This window comes from Thunnus albacares, chromosome 22, assembly GCF_914725855.1.
Source record: "Thunnus albacares chromosome 22, fThuAlb1.1, whole genome shotgun sequence".
Lineage (NCBI taxonomy): Eukaryota > Metazoa > Chordata > Actinopteri > Scombriformes > Scombridae > Thunnus > Thunnus albacares.
This window is the reverse complement of record NC_058127.1, coordinates 2,864,649-2,888,212: the sequence shown is the minus strand read 5'-3', so window position 1 is coordinate 2,888,212 and position 23,564 is coordinate 2,864,649. Positions and strand designations below refer to the sequence as shown.

The 23,564-nt window shown below is 38.4% G+C and overlaps 1 protein-coding gene across 1 annotated transcript; it reads left to right on the top strand.

Annotated features, from left to right (window-relative positions):
* Window positions 1-1,734: 1,734 nt before the first annotated feature.
* On the top strand, window positions 1,735-9,105 carry LOC122974097 (zinc finger protein 2 homolog). Its single transcript, XM_044341978.1, has 6 exons — window positions 1,735-2,059; window positions 2,988-3,078; window positions 3,967-4,097; window positions 6,075-6,316; window positions 6,410-6,492; window positions 7,664-9,105. Exons 1-6 carry the CDS (start codon window positions 1,825-1,827, stop codon window positions 8,991-8,993), a joined length of 2,112 nt encoding a protein of 703 aa, XP_044197913.1. The 5' UTR covers window positions 1,735-1,824; the 3' UTR covers window positions 8,994-9,105.
* Window positions 9,106-23,564: the final 14,459 nt, after the last annotated feature.

Genomic DNA, 23,564 nt, shown 5'->3' with positions numbered 1-23,564 from the left:
TCTGATTATGGCGTTACAAAAGGAAAATGCGAACGGACTTGTGTCAGCCCGCTGACCAATCAGCAGCGATGGTGGCAGTCAGGTGACCCCACACCAAAGAAGAAGCCCAGAAAGTCGAGCATGCCGGTGAAGATAGAGAGAGAGAAGGTGGAGGGGAGGAGGAATGAGGAAGAGGAGGAGTGTTTTGTTGCTTTCAGTTCAGCATAAACATGAGATTAAATCACTTCATCATAGACTTTTCTATTCAAATGAATTTTTCTGTCAAGTAAGTACGAAACATTGTAATCTAATAAATATTCCAGCAGTAAGTGAGACAGTGTGATTGAGTTTTCTTCATTGTTTTCAAGTATGAAGTTAAGAAATATACTTAGTCAGTAAAAACACACTGTATCTTGCTTATTTAAGTTGTGCAAAGATGTAAAGTCAACCGGTTGTGGTTTTGGGGGAAGTTTGAGAAGTTCAGCACTAAAACATCCATCATTCAGAGGATAAAACCTTTTTGTCTTGATAAAAACATCTCTGGTGCCACGCTCAGGACAAACTCTCTGAATCATTTAGAGCAATAAATCATTGCTTTCTCCACTTTCTGCCCTGATAAATGTGTCTTTAACAGCATGCTGTTCTCTACAAGGGCTCCCTCATGTGTCTGTTGTCTGTTACTGCAATGATGACAATAATAAAAACTAAACCTCTACCATCATCATTTATAGTTTGTATTTCATAAACACCAGTATTCCAACTTCATGTCCCAGAATTGGGGGGAAAATGTTTTTTTTTTTTTTTTACAGAATCTGGAGCAAATTTAACTACAGATAGTTTCGATTTCCCTTATTTGAAAATTATGTAAAATTTAGGAAAAAAAAGTTCATATCTGTTACCTTGCACCTTGTATCCAAGACTGATGCTCCTCTATTTGTTATTATAATCATCAATTAATCATTTCAGTCAAGTGAAAACCTTTCAGAACTTCATTAAAGAAACAGAAAAAGCTTTGACAATGAACAAAATAGAAATTCAAAGCAAGATTGTCGCCGTAAAACAAGTCTTAAGTTTCAGAGTTTCTGTATGTGAAAACCTTTAAAAGCAAACTAAAGTACAACGATGAAACTCTAAACTAAACTGTGAGTCAGCTTCTTATTTTGTGAGCTCTGTTTGTGCAAAGGTATCAAAAATCTCCCTAAAATCCACACAGAAGTAACAAATCTAAAATAGCAATATAGCAAAAAATAGTAAGCGTTGTAAGTTGTAAACATGACAACACGTCTGTGTCTGGCTGTTTCACTTGATTGCACATTACATCCGGATTCACAACTTTAAACCTGACAACTACAACAAATGAAGTAACTTTGGAAGGCAAAAAAAGAAGTAAACGGTGATGATGCTAAATTTGAGAGCTTTTTGCACCAATTACCAAGACTAACTAACACAAACAAACATCTGTAACAACAATTCAGTTTTTAGACTTTTTTTTAAACATTCAACCAAAATTTCTGGTCTTTTTTTTTTGCCACAATTACATCTCATGTTAAAAACTCATGAAAGTATCAAATCACGTGGAAAAAAAAACAGTGTACCAGGACGTGAAATGTGTTGACACCATTTTTATTATTTATCATCATTCATTTTCATGTATTTTTAATCTTTTTTTTTTTTTTTTTAATTTGTTTAGTTTTTTAATTGAAGAAATAAAATCCGACGAAGAAGAAGAAGAGGAACGGTTAGCTCAGCTCTCCGTTTCTACCCGGATGACACTTGACAAAACCGGAAGCGTGTTCAGTCCACTCCGTAAACAGCGCCAGGTGCGGATATCTCTGGTTTAATGTGATGAATAAAAACACATTAGACACAAGTGAACGTATTAATAAAATGTCTAAAGCTGAGATTCTCAGAGGCTTCGTGACGGAGCGACTCGCCGCCGCCTCCCAGGAAATATTAGCGGTTGTTGACAGAATCGTAGCCGGGTACGAGGAGGAGGCTTCGGGCTTCAGGCAGGAGATCGACCGGCAGAGGAGGCAGCTGGAGGTTCTCCTGCAGCCTCGGGTCAAACTCAACAAAGCCGGTTAGTCTTTCATTCATTTATCGGCATGAAAATCATTATTCAGCCACTCCGACAGTCCTGTTTTGTTGAGATAGAGACAAACCGAACTCCGATTAATAATCTTGTTATTTTAATGTTTACTTGCTTTTGGATAGAGGTACATATATTAAATTACAAAACCGAAGACGATTCATTAATCAACACAATTAACTCTTTAATTCGGCTTCACTGTATTTCACCATCGAGGTGAAAAAAGGGCGATTTCACTGATTTTTTCGACTTTGTATGATGTCACAAATATAACAAAGTTTTCACAAATATGAAGCTGTGTTTTAATGAGTCTCTGGAGGCTCCTTGGTGATCTAGTCCAGATTAGACAAGTCTAGTGGTTTTTGATCTGGTCAAATCTGGTCTGGATGGGGGGGATAAAAGCAGCGATATTGCACCTTTTTTCTGTTTTCATGAGTAAAATAAAGGATTCACAAATCTGTAAGTGGGTTTAAACAGTGTTAAGCCTTTTGCTACAATGTCTCACACTTTATCACAAGTGTAAGTGGTGCAAAAAATGGACGATCAGCTGCTAAATATTATTATTTATGTTTCCTGTAACCCCACAACAGAAGCTGAGTTCAGTGTTGTGATTTATGGGTGTTTTCGTCCCATATAGTTTTGTGGATAACATATATGCTGAATTGACGTCTAGACTTCAAACCTGGTTTTAACTGTGTTGAATTATTTCTTCCTCACGTGTACAATTAGATTTAGATGAAAGTCTGAATAGCAGATTTTGTTATTGGAGTTTGACACGAACTCATATTGCAGGAATTATAATAATATTCAATGTATTTGTTTCCTATTTTTAGTTACCACTCTAAATTTTCCAAATAACACAATCACACAGTTTTCAGTAATGTGAAGTGTAGATAATTGATTTCCGTCTTTTTTCCAGGTCTGCAGCACAGCAGGAAACCTGATGAGGAAAAAGAGGGTGAAGATGAGGAAGATGAGTCCCCAGACTTGAAAAATCAAACTCCAACAAGGTTCCTACACAAACAACCAGTGTTATCACTCAGTTTATGTTAGAAAAAGACAGAGACTATATGAGTTTGTGTATAAAGTAAAGTCTACGTCCTCCTTTATTTTACTCCTTTAAAACTGAGTTATTTTATGTGTAATTCTGCCTGATTTACTGTATTTCTACATAGAAAATCATCAGGTTTGACTTGAAAACCTGATTAGAACTTAATACTGTCTGAAACATTGTTATATTATGAAGCTGTTATAATAATAATATAATAATAAAGCTGATATATTTCTTACCAGTTGTACGTCTACTGGATATTGTAAACAATTACATAATAATTTGGGATGTTTCTTTATTCTAGTATAAAAAAGCACCGATGTCAACCTGCAGAGGCCTATCAGCCAATCACAGCCGGTGTATTAACGCAACATTAATTATGGAAGTCTGCAGCTGCCAATATTAAAATTAAATGTTTTTTAAATCCGTGTGTGCCAAATTTAAAAAATTAAAAGTCCATTTCTCATTCAGTTTCATCATCATTATGGTAATGTTGTTGTTTTGAGAACCTTGAACGTTAATTCATTAGTGAGTTATTTTAATTTTGTCTGTAATTAGGCCTTTTTAAAATATATAATACAGTGATTTATGTGGTTTAACCAGGATTAAAACATTTCAGGACGACAAGGAATAAAAATAAAATCAGACGGTTGAAATAAAATAGAATAAAATACCTTAAAATGTGAGATTAAAAACAATAATAGTGATCAAACACATACGACATGTTGGAAATAAAATCAGTTTTTAGTAGTGATTTAAATTTCAGACATTTTGTAAAATGTTTCCATTTTAATATCGGCAGCTATAAACTTCTATAACTAACCAGCTGCTGATCTTCATCTTTCAGGTCTTTTTGCTCCAGAAGTTCGTCTGAAAGGAGGAAACCCGGCAGACCTCAGATCACTGTAACACAGAACCACGTAGACCTCAGGATCCGGATCCTGGAGGACTCTCAGACCGATGTGCTGTCAAACAACGGTAAATATTAAAGAGTTAATAGAGGTAAAGGAGTCACTGCGGTTACTACGGGAGACGCAATAAACACCTGGTTTAAAGGGTCAAATCACATAAAACATTCTCTGACGTACCTGTCGTGGTTTTCGGCCGTGCAGATAGTTTTACTTTTATCAGCGTTGAACTGATGGGACGTATTCATGTATTGTTTTGACTCCGATGATCTACAGACTGTTCTGTGAACAGTTTTCAGAGGGACAGTAGGAGTAATCTGAGCAAACTGAACCTTTTCAGGAGACAGGTAGTGAATCACGTCCCTCGTCATAGTTCCAGCGGCTGGTCTCAGTCAGTCCTTAAAACTCGGACGGTTTAATTCATCTGTTTCGAGGGGGAGATACGACTCCTCACAGACAGCAAAGTAAAGGATGGACGTGTCTGTGACGCAAGTAGACAGCATTAAAGCTATAATATGTAATTATTCCACATTAAAATGTCTAAAAACAACTAGACCTGTGTTATATGTTGTTGTTGAGTTGTGTACTTACATTATCCCAAATGAAATCTGTAATTTAATCAAAGTAATGGACCGTTTCATTTGGTCGCCTGTCGATGGCGTCATACCTCCTCTACCAAAGAGTAAACACGCACCAGATGCATACGGCGGCGCTGTGTTTGTCCGCTACAATGGCGTCTACCAAAGAGTAACTTACACACATACAAGATAATACATCGGCGTTGTGGTTGTTCCACACAAACTGTTATAAATGGACTTTTATTCAGTTTTAAGACACATTTTCATGATAAATTTAGGTGGTTTTTAACTATATCTTTTAGCCAGAAGAAGGATTTTAGTCATTGGACGTCTGGATCTTAAGTTATCAGAGAAATAAACTGGACAAACGTTAGCAGCAGCTCGGCTAACAGCCCCTCCAGGAAGTCCGGTGGTCACCAAACAGAAATATTGATTTTTTTTAGGTGAAACAGTTTTATTCAGTGTTTTTACCTGTAATCTGCGGGTCCGTTTGTTCTGGAGAGGAGGAGACCTCTGCGGGTAAAAACATCCTGAATGATGAACACTGGAGTAATCCTATCCCAGTGAAGCTGCTTATTTAACAACGAAGACAACAACTCCCATGATCCCTTGCTACTTCACACCGTCATCACACTCCATCTGTTGTTATTGTTTTGATTGAGACGCCTAGTGGCTGAAATGACATATTGTGCGTTTAAATACAAGTGCAAACGACACATTGTGATCTGATCTCTCAAACCACTAGTCCAGGTGGTCTGGGACACGTTGACCGCATGTGTTTTGTAGTGTAAACGCTGATGTATCCTGATGCATCTCCGACAAGTTGGTTGGTGGTTGCTCTGGTGACACCAAATTACTTCGTCCTGCCACTCTGAACACTTGGAATAACTGAACATGCTCTTTATTATTAGTTCTTGAAACATTCTTGCTTTCTTAGCTAGCCCATGTGAACAAATCTTGTGCTTATCTGGCGACAGACTGATAAGCGCAGGTGTGAACAGCGAGGTGTCTCGGCTGTTCAGCCTCCTGATCAGAAACTCCAGGTGTGTTTCTTCCCTCCAGCCTCTCACACGAGGGATGAGTGCAAATTTTAACTCAAGTTGAAACATTTTAAACTCGCTGGGAGGCGTCAATTCGTGCCGTCCCAGGCGCTTTTCCTTCTAATCTCATCTTTCCATTGACACTGTGTTCAATCGCCTCTAAAATCCGCTTCATGTCTGAACAGTGGCCACCAGACCTTCCCTTAATGTGAGTGTTTATGAGAAAGGGTGTTTTTCATTAGTAACATCTGAAATAGTTCATGGTCTTGATATTTTAATAGGAAAACCTTTAATTTAGCAAATTGTGATACGAATGTCCACAATATTAATGGTTTTTAGTGTCCACTTTCAAAAGGAGGGTATGACCACGGCCTTCAGTGAAAATAACACGACTAAAAAGGCTTTTCTCTTCCTTCTCTCCTCTCTCAGTGCTTAAGAAATGTCCGATGCTGAAGCTGCAGTGTCCTCGTGGCCTGCAGGAGTCGGACTTCCTGGACCTGCTGAGGTCCACCTTCCCTCAGCTGGCCGGAGACGACAAACCTTTAGACGTCTTCACGTCCGACAAGACAAGGAGATTACAGCCTCTAAAGCTAAAGATGCTGACACCGGAGGAGATCCAGAGAAACATCAGCTGCACAGGATGGAAGTCGACGCTCTACATCAGACTGAAGGTAGTTCGTTGTGTCCTTTAAGATAAAAAAAAAAACAGGCGTCACTATTGTTGAAGTGAAGAAATAGCAGGTGGGATCTTTTTATTTTTCCAGGCCAGTAAAGAAAACAGCAGCTGTGAAGAGTCTCTGTGCAGCTCCACCATGTTGACATGTGATGACAGCGGACCACAAACCAGGTAGCTCCACACTCTCCTGGTAAAAATCAGATCACTTCCTTGTGCATTTGGAGGCTTCGTGGTCCTTGATAGTCACCAGTTTTACGTTTTTGGTGCCCACAATAAAGCTGTTGTTTACAGAGATGCACCGATCGATCGGCCACTGATGGTAACGTCACAGCCGCACGTACGCACGCCAAAACTAAATGATATGAACTGCAGCAGAGACTCACCATCGTCTGGTAACGTTACAGCACGTCGGCCACCGTGGCTGGTAGGTCCAGCATTTTCACCAGCCACATTTTCACAAAGTGACCCGGCATCTGGCCGGTGGCTTCTGCTAATTTCCATCCTCGGTAGAAATACTGCCTGCAAGTCAAAAATCAGGGCATCAACCTGCTTTGAACGCATCGTTTGCAACGTTCTTTTCTACCTTGCTGACGAGCTGACGTCAGCTCTTACACCGTAGCTGTTGCTGAGGTTTTTTAGTTTGGATTTTGGCTCCAACATGTACGGATGGATTTGAGAAGTTGACATTTGGAGTAAAGAAGGAGAAAAAGAAGTGAAATCCTGCGGCTATAATTTTTTTTAACGTAGCCTCCGGAGCCGGAGGAAGCTTCCTGAAGCTGACCAATCAGAACAGAGTGGGCTCATCAGGAGGGCGGGGTCTTAAAGAGACAGGAGCTAAAACGGCCTGTTTCAGACAGAGGCTGAACTGAGGGGCTGCATAAAGGACCAGTATAAGATAAATAAGGAGTTTTTAACTGTGAATCATGTAAAGATTATAAATATAGACTTGGAAATGTGCAGAATATGTGTCCTTTAAACTTGTGTTCTGCTGCTCAACCATGAAAAATTGTGTCAAGCTGAAATGAACCACAGCGACACAACAGCTTTCTCTCTTTTGGGATCTTTACAGGAATCTGTGGATCTGCAGAGGCTCAGTTAACTTCAGTGAACGCCTCATTAGCAGATTTCCTTCAGTTTCTCTCAGCTGTATCTCTGACTGTGAGAAGTGCAGATTGCCTGCATAAACGCATGAACTGAGCAACTTCCACCATTTACCAAAATTAAATGACATGATGGTTCATGAAAGGTATACGTCGGATGGACCATATAGTGTTGCGTTACCTACAGCAACATATTATCAGACAGACATTAAACTAATTACTTGTGCTCCTGTTTCCCACAGCAGTCCTGTTCAGGAGGCTGAAGGCCGCAGCTCAGCAACACAAGAAGAAGTGAACATGGAAACAGACGAAGCTGACGAAGAAAATCACAGGATATCAGAGCCAGCTGACGATCTCTCGGCAGCTCAGAGTAAAGGGAACATGGACGATGATGGTGAGAGAGAAGAAGAAGAAGAAAGAGAGGAGGCGATGGACAGCGATGGCGATTGGAAACCAGACGGTGAGGAGCTGAGGGAGAGCGACTCTGACCTGCAGGCAAAGAAACAAAAAAACAGACACTCTGGTGTCAACGAGACTGAGACAGAAACTGAGAACTGTGACGTTGTTTTCTCCTGCAAAGTCTGCAGCGCTCTGCACAAATCAGAAGTCACGCTTGTCAAACACGCCTGGAGTCACGTGAACGATCCTGGAAGTGTTTGTGGAGTTTGCGGAGACACCACAGAGACGCTGAAGGATCATCTTCAGAGTCGCCACAAGACAGAAGACTGTCACATCTGCGGAGAGTCTTTCCTCGATGCTCTCAGCCTCAACGAGCACGTGGCTGCTCACTGCGGAGAGAAACCGTACGAATGCGACGTTTGCCATGAAGCTTTTGCACTGAAGGTCTCACTGGAGAATCACCAGAGGCAGCATGAGGCGGGTAAGCCGCACAAATGTTACACGTGTCATAAAGTGTTTGACCTGAAGGAGCAGTTAAAAGCTCACCGCAGCACTCACAGCAACAAGAAGTCGCACCTGTGCGGCGTGTGCGGTAAATCCCTCAGCGACTACAGATCTTTATCCCGCCACAAGATGACCCACTCCGGGGAAAGACCTCACAGCTGCCAGATTTGCGGGAGGCGTTTCAAACTTCTCGGCACGCTGAGACAACACGAGAAGATCCACACGAACAGAGAGAGATCGTACCTCTGCGACGTTTGCTGCAAAATGTTCCTGACCAGCAAGCAGCTGCAGATCCACATGAGAACGCACACCAACGAGAAGCCGTACCACTGCGGCGAATGCGGCAGGGGGTTCACCACCAAGGGACCTTTGACAATTCACATGCGGATCCACACTGGGGAGACGCCGTACAGCTGCCCGGACTGTGGCTGGTCCTTTAAACGCAAGATTAATCTGGATAACCACGTGACCGTCCACTCAGGACTCAAACCGTTTGTCTGTGGGATTTGTGGGAAAGCGTGCGCTCGTAAAACGTACTTGACTGTTCACATGAGGACGCACAACGGGGAGAGACCGTACAAGTGTTCACTGTGTGACAAAGCCTTCACTCAGAGCCACTGTCTGAAAACACACATGAAGAGCCATCAGGGGGAAGAAGCTGTAATGTAACACTGACAGCAGAGCAGAGAACAGAACTGTGAGATATTTAATTTATGTGTTTTCTTCTATTTAATTTAATGTAACGCTGTGCGACATGAGCCTAATAAAATCCTAGTCGTAATCTGTGTCGGACTGTTCATACTCAGGTTGAAAGCTGTCAGATGGTGCAATGAAAACAGGATAAGTACAGTTAAGGCTGATGACGATGTCCTTAGTTATTTGTTCATAAATCAAAGTAGCAACTGCAACTAACGATTATTTTCCTTATCGATTGATCAGCTGATAATGTTCTCAGTTAATCAAAAATCATTTTGTCTATGAAATGTCAGAAAAATAGTGAAAAATACGATGTCTTAGTGCCCAAAGTGACATCTTAAAATGTCTTGCTTTGTCTGATCAACAGCCCCAAATCCCCAAAGATATTCAGTTTGCTATTCTGTATGACACATAAAAGTGTCAAATCATCATATTTGAGAAGTTGCACCAACAAATATTTGCCATTTTTTCTATATAAACAATTATTCAACCATCAAAATAATTGACAATGAATTTTCTGTCAGATGGCAGATGGTCAAAGTCAAACGATCAATAAAATTATTGTAATTAATCCTGAGGGAAGCATAAATGTGTGAACCATGTTTCAATGCAATCCACATTCAGATAGAAACCACAAATGTGAACCTCATGATGGTGCTAGAGGAAAAGCCAGAGAATCACCAAAGTCCGTAGAATTAATTGTCTGGGAAACACAAGTCTGTACAAAATTTAATGTGAATGGAGTTAAAGATCAATCAGGAAGTGAAGAAAGGATCAGGGATAGTTTGTACCAACTGGTCTTTACTAAGCCTGGTTCTAACTGCTAAGTCGGTCTGTAGAATGGACTTTACATCAGTTGCCCCAACCAAACTGAAGACTAGTCTACACCTGGTCTCAACAATGCGTTTTTATGTGAATGCCCACACGATTCTGGCTATTGCCTAGCATTACGCATTGCTAGGATACAATATTAATCTCCTGCTGTCTCGTTAATTTGAAGCTAATCATTTCTAATTTGCAGTGTTATGGAGGATCAAAGAAAATGAAAAAGCAATTTCATGGACATTGACATAAGAAAATGAATAGAGCTGTACAGCCAGCACAAAAAAACACTGACTGCCAAGCAGTTCAACATAATAAATAAGAAGAAGCAGTGACATGGAGAGAAATAATGGAGGCTATAAATGATTGTTAAGACTCGAGCAGCTTTCTTTCAGAAAACAATGTATGGAAAAAGTGGAAAGACGTCCTGGGCAAGGGAAAGATTTTGACTTTAGGTCTGCTCCTGAATAGATTTAAGATTTACGCCCAGTCTTAGCGAGAATAAGGCTTAAGCCTAGATGGTGCAACCGGCATAACTATTAGGTTCGACTTAGAATGCAAAGTTATGACTGACTCAGTTTAAGAGGCGTAAGCTCTGTTGGTGCAACAGGCTCCAGGAGCTGTCCATCTGTTCAGGGTAATGCTTATTGACCAGCACACCAGGGACCAGTGTTGCACCATAATCACTATGAAACAAATAAACAAAAAAAAAACTTCAAATGGATGAAAACCCATGAAAACTACCCCTGAATCTTTCCCTTTATCAGAAAATAATGGCATTTTACAGTATAAATTAAGGGGTGGTTTTCATGGTTTTTGGTTTGTTTTAAGGTTTTTGAAAATCCCTTAAACTGTTCAAATAAAGCATTTTAAATACTTTAATTTGTTTCAATCCATTAATTTATGTATTTAATGCAATTTAATTATCCCCTTACAAACCCATTAATAAATACCTTAATTCCATCATTATTGATGGCTAAATTGATAGAAGTTTAAAGATTAAGGGATTTGGTGTACAGTTTGGGGGGGTTGACTTGTTTGTTGTCTTAGCAGCAGTTTGATGGAGGGTTGATAATCAGTTTGGTCTGCTATGTGCTAGTTTGGTGCAGGGTTAGCTGCCACTAAAAAAGGAGAAGGTGACTCCAGGTAACTCCAAAGTCATTTTATTCACGTGCTGTCTTCTTAGCTGTCTTGCTAATGTTACAGATACATTCAGGAAACCGCTGGTTTAATTCAGAATTGGAGGCAGCAATGCGGCTTCATTAAGAGGACAAGACGTCATCTAGTCACTGCGGCTAACGTTAAGGTAGCTGTTGATGGTCAGTAAATACCTCCAAACTGTAAAAACCCAGTGTCTGCTTTTCTTCTTCTACACAGAAGATGGAACATGGGGCTGTGGAGGCTTTTTAAAGGCATTTATTTCAGTCCTTAATACCAGGTGTAAATGTGGTGGGTAAATACTTATAAACGTTATCACAGGAGTGTTTCCGCCCGTCTGATTCCATCACCTTCCATGTTATTTCAGAAGCAAACATGATGAACTCTGCAGTCATGAACCAATCACAGACAACCTCAGACACACACACATTTGCATTATGCACACAGTAAATCTGTTTTTATTTTCTAATTTGAATGGACAGTAGTGCTTTGGGAAACATCTGTTTTGCATTTTTTTTTGCCATCCCTGGTCACAAGACTAAAGACAAACAAACTGGTTACTTTTTAGTCTGGGACATTTTTTGCTTGTTTTAGCCATCGTTATACAGATTTATCGTGTTCAATATTAAATCTAAATTTCACTAGTAATCAAACAGAAATATGGGAAATTACTCCTTACAAGTTTTCAGCAGTTCAGTAATGGTTATTTAATGGAGAAAACATAAAAACATATGATATATAACAATTACTGTTTATAAACTTCACCTTTCTTCCTTTAACTACTCTTATTATAAACCTAAGAAAATAAAATAATTAAGAAATAAAAGTCATGTTTTTGACATTCTTCCCCCAACAAATTTCATGTACACTTGAATGACTGAGATGTTGTAGAATGACCATCTTGTATCAGTTGTTTAAAATCAACTAATCCAATTCACTTTTACTTCTCAAATACAGACAAGCCTTTATTTCTTATTTCCTGTTTTATAAGTATATTTAATCATCTAAATTTCCCTCCCACTGCCCCCCCCAGCCCCACTGATGCAGACAATCAAGACTCCTTTCTTCTTCATCTTAGTGCCCCCCTTAATTAGTCTGCACATTATTGATTAAACATTTATCTGATGAAAGATACAATTCAAGCTACGTGGAAAAGTGCCATGGCTCTTACCTCAGCAACTACTGTTGGATACCTAAGCCTCTGTTTTTCGCAAAAATCCTAGAGTTTAATTCACACTAAATGCTTTTATCGAATCTCTGAATTTACTGGTTTTCACCAAAGTCACCAGTAACATTTCAAACTGATGACTTTGTCTCAACTCTGACAAAAAGACAATAAGTTTTGTGTTGCTCTCTTTACTGACACCTGAAAAGCATTTTCTACCGTTGATTATAAAATCCTTCTTAACAAACTATCTTTTTGGTCTAAAAGTTAAATCTGTTGTGACTGATAGTGCTGAATCAAGCCTTTATGCAGTCAGTAATGGGGTGCCTGAGGGATCTATTCTTGGTCCACTGTTACTTTATATACAAAAACATAACTCTCCCTTATGTCTACCTCAATGTCTTATTATTTGCAGACGACATTATTTTATACGCTCCTGGTTCCACCATAACCTAATCTACCTTTTGTAATTTCTGTATATCCCTTCTCGATATTAGACTTATTTCAAATGCAAGTAGACCACGTACATAGTATTCCAGTTCTGTCTCCTAGAAACTTCATTTTTATACAGCTAAATTGTTTTTTGCTAAAACCTTTTACTCATACAGTATGTTCAGTATTAACATTATAGCAACTTGCCAGAACCACTAATTCACAACTAACCCTAACCCTTTCTTCTGATGTTGACAGAAAAGGTAATTACCAATTATTATTCAAACAAATCACTCTCACTTTGTAGTTGTACTAAAAGTACAGATGTTTCACATTAATATAGATTTAAAGGGCATATTCTCTCCATCTCCTTGTTAGCTTTTAATGTGAAACATTAGAACAGTGTTGAGTTTCATTGGCAGTTGCTTAATGATAAAAAAAAAAAACCCGGTAAAGTAGAAGTAATTGGAGACAGTATTGCACTTCAAGATTGGATATTTTGGCGGGAAAAAAATGAGAATGTTTTACTATTCCAGCAACATTACATTTCCTTCAAAACATATTTGCTGCTCCAAATTATATATAAACATCATTTCTAGGACACAGGGTTTGGGTATTCTCTACATATTCCTGTTCCTCTGACTATCCTACTATTAAAACAAATCACTGTCTCTGACTCCTACATTACCACATTTAACCCAGTATTTGAATTATTTTAACTTATTTGAATACCAGCTTTTTGTTGGTCAGAATTTACGGTACACTACGGTACACAACCCTCACCCTGATTCAGTGTTTTGTTTACAACATTGTAGTTTTCCTGCCCGATGTAGAAACAGCAGAGGTAACACTAAACTGCTGGGCAGATCGAACCACATCACTGACATGAACATCACACAGTAGGCACCGGGGCTCAGCAGTGGTATATAAGAAGTCACACTATAAATCAGATTCCCCAAAAACCTAAACCACAGCACTCCCATTATGACCATGATGGTGTTGAAAGCCCTCTGCTTTGATTGGTCAACCCGCTCCCTGTCTCCAACCACTTCCCCCGGACCCGGACGCTTGAGAGCGCAGAGAACAGAAATGCAGCAAAAAGAGATGACGATTAAGACAAAAGCCACAAGGCAGAACTGCATGATCATATCGGATGCAGGGCTAGTTACAAATACAACAGTCAGACATGTGCACAACAGCCAAACACATCCAATGCTGATATTCCCAATCCTGACCCCGCCTGTCTTTTTCAAGTCCAGATAGGTGATGGGGTGAACAACAGCCAGGTAGTGCACCACACATATCAGGAGGTAAACTGCAGTCTGTCCGAGGGAGGTGACAGTCCAGGCAACAAGCCCCGCGAATGTCATCTCTGGGTTATTAAAGCAGTTGCCGCAAAAAAAGATGATGTATCCCAAAAATCCAATCAGCTGCATGACAACAAAGTGGTAGGTTAAGCAGTCAGTGTAACTTATCGCTGCCGTGGGAACAGAACGTTGTTGCCTCCACTGTTGGTATCCCTGGTAGAGGATGAGGATGAAGACAGGGAGGAGGAGGATATTGATGATGAAGAAAGCAGAAAAGACGTAGATGTACGAACATTTGGTCAAGAGAAGATGGATGGAGGAGTTGGAGGACAGTTGAGGAGAGGAAAAATTGACTGACATATTTGTGTACATGGAGGCCTGAAGAGGAGGAGAGAAGAAGAGGAAGACATGGAGGAAATAAATAATCTGGATACTAAAAAGCTGCTCAGTAATCATTAAGCTCAATGTTCAGTTTAACTTCGATATCTCAGCTTCTGTTTCTAAGACTCACAACACAGTTTCCTCTCAGAGCTGCAACTTTGGAAATAAATCTATTTCAGTAGACTATTTTGCATTTGTAACTATAAAGATTTAACCAAGATTTAAAAAATTAACAAATATATCATGGTAGATCTTCAATAGATTTTTAAAAATCAGCAATTCACAAGCTTAAATTCACTTAACTTAGTGATTGCTACAGTACAACCAATTTAGCAATAAAAATACAGAAAATATAATAAAAGGCTGAACATGTGGTTTAATGTGTAAAAACATTAAAACACAAGCGTGTAATGACTTTGCAAACCATAAATTACAGACTGTATTAATCTATAACACTCATCTTGGAAGTAACATCACCAAAGAAAATCAATTTATAAAATATGAGAAATGAACTCAACTTTGTCTCCTCTGCTTTTCAGTCATCAACAGCAATGTGGATTTTACATTAAAAGCAAAAAAAAGTTTAGAAAAATAAATTAATACACATTATTTGTTTATTTAAATTAAAGAAGACCTACCGTAGCAAAGTTTCTGTGTGATCGTCCTTCTCTTGCGTCTTCAAACTCTGACTGCTGTTCACTGATATCTGCTGCAGATATATATCGTAATACTTGGTACTTTTCCTGGTAAATTGCAGCAGGCAAATTTATTTTTCACATTATAGTTCAACACGGAGGTGAGAGTGGAGGATCAGTGGCACCAATATTTGAATACAATGGTAATCTTCCCGACATTAGTTTCTCACATGTGCTGCATGAACTGTATAGATATTATTCAACCAAAACAAACTCAAACACAGAGTAAGTTATTTTAAACATTTGTTTATTCATTTAAATACAGTAATCATAACTTTGCTGATTACATCATACAGAAGTTCACAATTTTAAAATATAAGTAAAAGTTGTTCAAAGCCTGTCATTAACTGCTTTATGTACATTGGTGTCAACAGTGCAACAACTTTCCACTATGGTTCATTTAATCAGTCCATTAAGATGAACATTGTGTCGAGTTCAAATGATGCATAAAGGAACATGAGACTATTCAAATCAAATTGTATCATCTAGCCCAGCACACCTGTGTGTACACGCGTTAACCTAGCACTACCTCCAAGGTCACCAGTCTCCAAATGCTACTAACTGCTGTATCCCAGTTCAAGGCAACACTAGCAGCACTATCGTGCTCTTTACTGGATTTAGTAAAGGTTACTCAGGAAAGATAAGCCAAACACATCAGTCTTTTCTCTTGTAAAAGTAAAATTAAACTATACACCTTTGTGGTGCTTGTCAAGATATGTTTTTTCATAGGAACCATCCAAATGGGGTTTTTTTTATGGAAAATATGTATGTAGCCATCAAATATGTTCTTAAAAAGGCCTTTATTTCCAATTTCCTGTTTTTTAAGTATACGTAATCATCTACGCTTCTCCCTCCCCCAGGGTACCGGTGCACAAAACAAAATCAGCAAATCAGTCAAAAACAGATTGCATAAATAAGTCCAGTTTAGAAAGAGTATTTAAATACGGTAGGTAGACCCAGTTCAGGAGTTCAAATGGCGGATGGAGGCTGGAATGAAGTCACACTAAAAGCACAGATGTTACACATTAATGGAGATGTAAAGAGTGCTATCTCTCCATTACCTTGTTGGCTTTTAATGTGAAACAACATTACACTATTGAGTTTCATTGACAGTAGCTTAATGATCAAAAAACGGCAAAGTAGAAGCAACTGGAAAGATTATCACAAACCTGTGTGTGCAGGTAACCAAGACTACTTTCTTCTTCATCTAAGCGTCCCCCTTAATTTGTCCACACATTTTCATTAAACATTTAAGAGATAAGAGATACAATACCAGCTTTTTGTTGTTGAGAATTTATTGTACAATACTCCAAACCTCACCCTGATTCAGTGTTTTGTTTACAACATTGTAGTTTTCCTGCCCGGTGTAGAAACAGCAGAGGTAACACCAAACTGCTGGACAGATCGAACCACATTACTGACACCAACAACACACAGTTGTCACTGGGGCTCAGCAGTGGTGTATTGTAGATCACATTACAAATCAGATTCCCCAAAAACCTAAACCACAGCACTCCCATTATGACCATGATGGTGTTGAAAGCCCTCTGCTTTGATTGGTCAACCCGCTCCCTGTCTCCAACCACTTCCCCCGGACCTGGACGCTTGAGAGCACAGAGAACAGAAATGCAGCAAAAAGAGATGACGATTAAGACAAAAGCCATGAGGCATAAATACATGATCCTGCTGAACATAGAGCTGGCTACATATGTAACAATCAGACATGTACACAACAGCCAAACACACACAATGCTGATATTCCCAATCCTGACCCCGCCCGTCTTTTTCAAGTCCAGGTAGGTGATGGGGTGAACAACAGCCAGGTAGTGCACCACACACATCTGGAGGTAAATCAGAGCCTGCTCGAGCGAGGTGGTGACACAGGCACCAAGCCCCACGAATATCATCTTTGAGACATTAAAGCAGCTGCCACAAAAAAAGATGATGAACCCCAAGAATCCATACAGTTGCATGGCAACAGAGTGGTAGGTTAAGCAGTCAGTGTGACTTATTGCTGCCGTGGGAACAGAACGTTGTTGCCTCCATTGTTGGTATCCCAGGTAGAAGACGAGGATGAGGACAGGGAGGAAGAGGATGTTGATGATGAAGAAAGCAGATAAGATGTAGATGTGCGAACTGCTAGTGAAGCATTTCAAGAGAAGATCGATGGAGGAGTTGGAGGAGAGTTGAGCAGAGGAAGAGTTGACTGACATATTTGTGTACATGGAGGCCTGAAGAGGAGGAGAGAAGAAGAGGAAGACATGGAGGAAATAAATAATCTGGATACTAAAAAGCTGCTCAGTAATCATTAAGCTCAATGTTCAGTTTAACTTCAATATCTCAGTTTGTGTTTTTGACAAGACAGTTTCCTCTCAGACTCACAGAGCTGGAAGTTTAGAGATATATCTGCTTCATTAGACTATTTTGCATTCGTATTTATAAAGATTTAAACAGTTTATATTCAATGATTTACAAATAGTCTTAAGTTAACAAGAAATATTTCATGGTAGATCTTGAATAGATTTCTAAAAATCTTCAGCAAATCACAAGTTAAAGTCACATTAACTAGTGATTGCTAAAGTACAACCAATTTAGCAATAAGAATACAAACATAAAAAGGCTGAACGTGTGCTTTAATGCAAAGCAGAAGGTATCAACAGTATTAATGTATAAAACTCATCATCAAAACAACGTCACCAAAGAAAATCAATTTTTAAAATCTGAGAAATGAACTCAACTTTGTTTCTTCGGCTTCAACAGCAGTGTGGATTTTACATTAAAAGCAACAAACAGTTTAGAAAAGTAAATGTATACACATTATTTATTTAGATTAAACCATAGCAAAGTTTAAAATTACCGTAGCAAAGTTTCTGTGTGATCGTCCTTCTCTTGCGTCTTCAAACTCTGACTGCTGTTCACTGATATCTGCTGCAGATATATATCGTAATACTTGGTACTTTTCCTGGTAAATTGCAGCAGGCAAATTCATTATTCACATTATAGTTCAACATGGAGGTGAGAGTGGAGGGTCAGTGGCACCAATATTTGAATACAATGGTAATCTTCCCGACATTAGTTTCTCACATGTGCTGCATGAACTGTATAGAGATTATACAACCAAAACTCATTCAAGCCCACAGAGGAAGTTATTTTAAACATTTATTCATTCATTTAAATACAGTAATTATAATACAACTTTGCTGATTACATCATACAGAAGTTCACAATCTTAAAATATAAGTAAAAGTTGTTCAAAGTCTGTCATTAACTGCTTTATGTACATTGGTGTCAACAGTGCAACAACTTTCCACTATGGTTCATTTAATCAGTCCATTAAGATGAACATTGTGCAGGCTTCAAATGATGCATAAAGGAAGATGAGACTATTCAAATCACATTGTATCATCTAGCCCAGCACACCTGTGTGTACACGCGGTAACCTAGCACTACCTCCATGGTCACCAGTCTCCTAATGCTACTAACCGCTGTGTCCCAGTTCAAGGCAACACTAGCTGCACTATCGTGCTCTTTACTGGATTTAATTAAGGTTAGCCAGGAAAGATAAGCCAAACACATCAGTCTTTTCTCTTGTAAAAGTGAAATTAAACTACTCTCTAGCTTGCTCAATCAATGTTTCTCTCTCTGTGTCTCTCTCTGTCTCTCTTTCTCTTGCCTGTTTTAAAATGAGTCAGAAAGCCACATGCACATTAAAATCATGACCGGAAAAAGAAAGTAATTGTCTCTCGATGAAAAATTACTTTACATTCATGTAATAACTATACAAATGTCAATTAGATGTAATCTGCAAGATAAATAAAGAAAAAGAAAAAAAATCTGTTATAATGATCAATTTCACCCAGATGGACATGATCATTATAAGCAGTTTCCACTGTTGTATATGAATATCATTTCTAGGAGACAGGTTTTGGGTGTTTTCTACATATTCCTGTGTCTCTGACTATCCTATTATTAAAACAAATCACTTTTGCTGACTCCTACATTACCACATTTAACCTAGTATTTTATACTTAAATTAATTATTTTAACTTATTTGAATACCAGCTTTTTGTTGTTCAGAATTTACGGTACACTACGGTACACAACCCTTATCCTGATTCAGTGTTTTGTTTACAACATTGTAGTTTTCCTGCCCGGTGTAGAAACAGCAGAGGTAACACTAAACTGCTGGGCAATTCGAACCACATTACTGACATCAACAACACACAGTTGTCACCGGGGCTCAGCAGTGGTATATAAGAAGTCACATTACAAATCAGATTCCCCAAAAACCTAAACCACAGCACTCCCATTATGACCATGATTGTGTTGAAAGCCCTCTGCTTTGATTGGTCAACCCGCTCCCTGTCTCCAACCACTTCCCCCGGACCCGGACGCTTGAGAGCACACAGAACAGAAATGCAGCAAAAAGAGATGACGATTAAGACAACAGCCACAAGACATAAATACATGATCATGCTGAAGAATGTAGAGCTAGCTACAAATACAACAGTCAGACATATGCACAACAGCCAAACACATCCAATGCTGATATTCCCAATCCTGACCCCGCCAGGCTTTTTCAAGTCCAGATAGGTGATGGGGTGAACAACAGCCAGGTAGTGCACCACACACATCAGGAGGTAGAGCAGAGTCTGTCCGAAGGAGGTTACGACCCAGGTAACAAGCCCCGAGATTATCATCTTTGTGTTGTTAAAGCAGCTGCCACAAGAAAAGATGATGTACCCCAAGAATCCAATCAGCTGCATGATGACGGAGTGGTAGGTTAAGCAGTCAGTGTAACTTATTGCTGCCGTGAGAACAGAACGCTGTTGCCTCCATTGTTGGTATCCCTGGTAGAGGACGAGGATGAGGACAGGGAGGAAGAGGATGTTGATGATGAAGAAAGCAGAAAAGACGTAGATGTGCAAACTGCTAGTGAAGCATTTCAAGAGAAAATCGATGGAGGAAGATGAAGAGGAAGCGTTGACTGACATATTTTTGTATGTGGAGGGCTGAAGAGGAGGAGAGAAGAAGAGGAAGACATGGAGGAAATAAATAATCTGGATACTAAAAAGCTGCTCAGTAATCATTAAGCTCAATGTTCAGTTTAACTTCGATATCTCAGTTTGTGTTTTAAGACTCACAACACAGTTTCCTCTCAGAGTCTCAGAGCTGTAAGTTCAGAAGTAAATCTGTTTGCTTTCATATCTATGAAAATGTAACCAATTTATATAACAAACATTATTTCATGGTAGATCTTAAAAAGATTTTTAAAAATATTCAGCAATTCACAAGTTTAAATTCAATTCAACTAGTGATTGCTAAAGTACAACCAATTTAGCAATAAAAATACAGAAAATATAATAAAAGGCTGAACATGTGGTTTAATGTGTAAAAACATTAAAACACAAGCGTGTAATGACTTTGCAAACCATAAATTACAGACAGTATTAATCTATAACACTCATCTTGGAAGTAACATCACCAAAGAAAATCAATTTATAAAATATGAGAAATGAACTCAACTTTGTCTCCTCTGCTTTTCAGTCATCAACAGCAATGTGGATTTTACATTAAAGGCAAAAACAAGTTTAGAAAAGTAAATTAATACACATTATTTATTTAAATTAAAGAATATCTACCGTAGCAAAGTTTCTGTGTGATCGTCCTTCTCTTGCGTCTTCAAACTCTGACTGCTGTTCACTGATATCTGCTGCAGATATATTGTAATACTTGGTACTTTTCCTGGTAAATTGCAGCAGGCAAATTTATTTTTTACATTATAGTTCCACACAGAGGTGAGAGTGCAGGGTCAATGGCACCAATATTTGAATATAATGGCAATCTTCCCGGCATTAGTTTCTCACACGTGCTGCATGAACTGTGTAGAGATTATACAACCAAAACAAGCTGAAGCACACAGAGTAAGTTATTTTAAACATTTATTTATTCATTTAAATACAGTAATCATAACTTACATCATACAGAAGTTCACAATCTTAAAATATAAGTAAAAGTTGTTCAAAGCCTGTCATTAACTGCTTTATGTACATTGGTGTCAACAGTGCAGCAACTTTCCACTATGGTTCATTTAATCAGTCCATTAAGATGAACATTTTGCAGGATTCAAATGATGCATAAAGGAATATGAGACTATTCAAATTAATTTGTATCATCTAACCCAGCACACCTGTTTCTAATTTCCTGTTTTATACTTAATCATATAAAGTACCGGTGCACAAAACCAAACAAGAAAATCAGTCAAAAACAGGTAAAAGCAGCATAAATACATCCAGTTTAGGAACAGTATTTAAATAGCTCTCATAATTAAAAGACATGTTAAAATCTAAAAGGTCATGAAGGTCATATTAAAAAGTTCATTCATGCCTCTCATTTACATTACTAATGTGTGAAACAAACTCGTTACCCAGCTAGACCCAGTTCAGGAGTTCAAAGGCAGATGGAAGCTGGAATGAAGTTGCACTAAAAGCACAGATGTTGCCCAGTAATGGAGATGTACAGATTGTTACTTCTCCGTTTACTTGTTGGCTTTTAATGTGAAATAACATCACACTATAGTGTTTCACTAACAGTAGCTTAACGATCAAAAAACATCAAAGTAGAAGCAACTGGAAAGAGTATCGCAAACCTGTGGGTGCAGATAACCAAGACTACTTTCCTCTTCATCTTAGTGCCCCCCTTGATTTGTCAGCACATTTTTGGTTAGATATTTAAGAGATAAGAGATACAATTCGAACTACATGGAAAAGTGCCATGGCTCTTACTGCAGCAACTACTGTTCAATACCTAAGCTTCATTTTTGGCAAAAAAAAAAAGCCTAGAGTTTAATTTGCACTAAATGCTTTTCTTGAATCTCTGAATTTACTGGTTTACTCCTGAGTCACAACACAATAACATTTCAAACTGATGAAGTTGTCTCAATTCTGACAAAAAGATATTAAGTTTCTGTGCTGCTCTCTATATTGACGCCTCAAAAGCATTTTCTAACATTGATTATAAAATTCTTAACAAACTAGTTTTTTGGTCTGAAATGTAAGTCTGTTGTGGTTGATAGTGCTGAATCAAGCCTTCATGTAGTCAGTAATGGGGTGCATGACGGATCTATTCTTGGTCCACTGTTACTTTATATGTAAGAGCAATACTCTCCCTAATCTGTACCTCAGTGTCTATTTATTTGCAGATGACACAATTTCATACGCTCCTGGCTCAAGTACAACCTAGTCTGCCTTTTGTAATTTCTGGATATCACTTAATATTAGACTTCTTTTAAATGCAAATAGACCATAAACATAACGTTCCAACTCTGTCTCTTATACAGCTAAATTCACAGCTAAGTTCACAGGATGATTTATTTTGTTTTTAAATATATTATGCATTACATTTATGTACAATTTGTAAGTCGTATTTTCGGTTAGATATAAGATTAAAAGACACCAACACTATGATCTTTTTCTAAACTCAACCAAGTGCTGCCAGTGCTTAATATAACCATTAAAAAGTTTAACAATGCTGTAGTAACTACAAGTGGATATTGCACTGCAAGATCGAATATTTTAGCAAAAAAACACTAAAATGCTTTACTCATACAGTATGTTCAGTATTAACATTTTAACAACTTGCCAGATTGGTTAAATCACAACACTTTTGTATTATGTTGACAGAAAAGGTAAAAATCACTCTTATGGACTCAATGACTTTTCCTATTTGGCTTGACAGAAATTTAGTAATTATTTCTAGTTGTACTAAAAGCACAGATCTTGCACATTAATATAGATTTAAAGGGCATAATCTCTCCATTTCCTTGTTAGCTTTTAATGTGAAACATCAACACCATGTTGAGTTTTATTGACGGTTGCTTAATGATTAAAAAAACAGCAAAGTAGAAGTAATTAGAGACAGTATTGCACTTCAAGATTGGATATTTTGGTGGGAAAAAATGAGAACGTTTTACGATTGCAGCAATGTTACATTCCCTTCAAAACATATTTGCTGTTCCAAATGAGTAGTATATAAACATAATTTATAGGAGACAGGGTTTGGGCATTTTCTACATTCCTGGTTCTCTGACTATCCTATTAAAACAAATCACTCTAGCTGACTCATATATTACAAAATTTAACCCACTATTTGAATTATTTTAACTTATTTAAATACCAGTTTTTTGTTTTTCAAAATTTATTGTACAATACTCCAAACCTCACCCTGATTCAGTGTTTTGTTTACAACATTGTAGTTTTCCTGCCCGGTGTAGAAACAGCAGAGGTAACACCAAACTGCTGGGCAGATCGAACCACATTACTGACACCAACAACGCACAGTTGTCACTGGGGTTCAGCAATGGTGTACCGTACATCACATCACAAATTAGATTCCCCAAAAACCTAAACCACAGCACTCCCATTATGACCATGATGGTGTTGAAAGCCCTCTGCTTTGACTGGTCAAACCGCTCCCTGTCTCCAACCACTTCCCCCGGACCTGGACGCTTGAGAGCACAGAGAACAGAAATGCAGCAAAAAGAGATGACAATTAAGACAAAAGCCATGAGGCATAAATACATAAT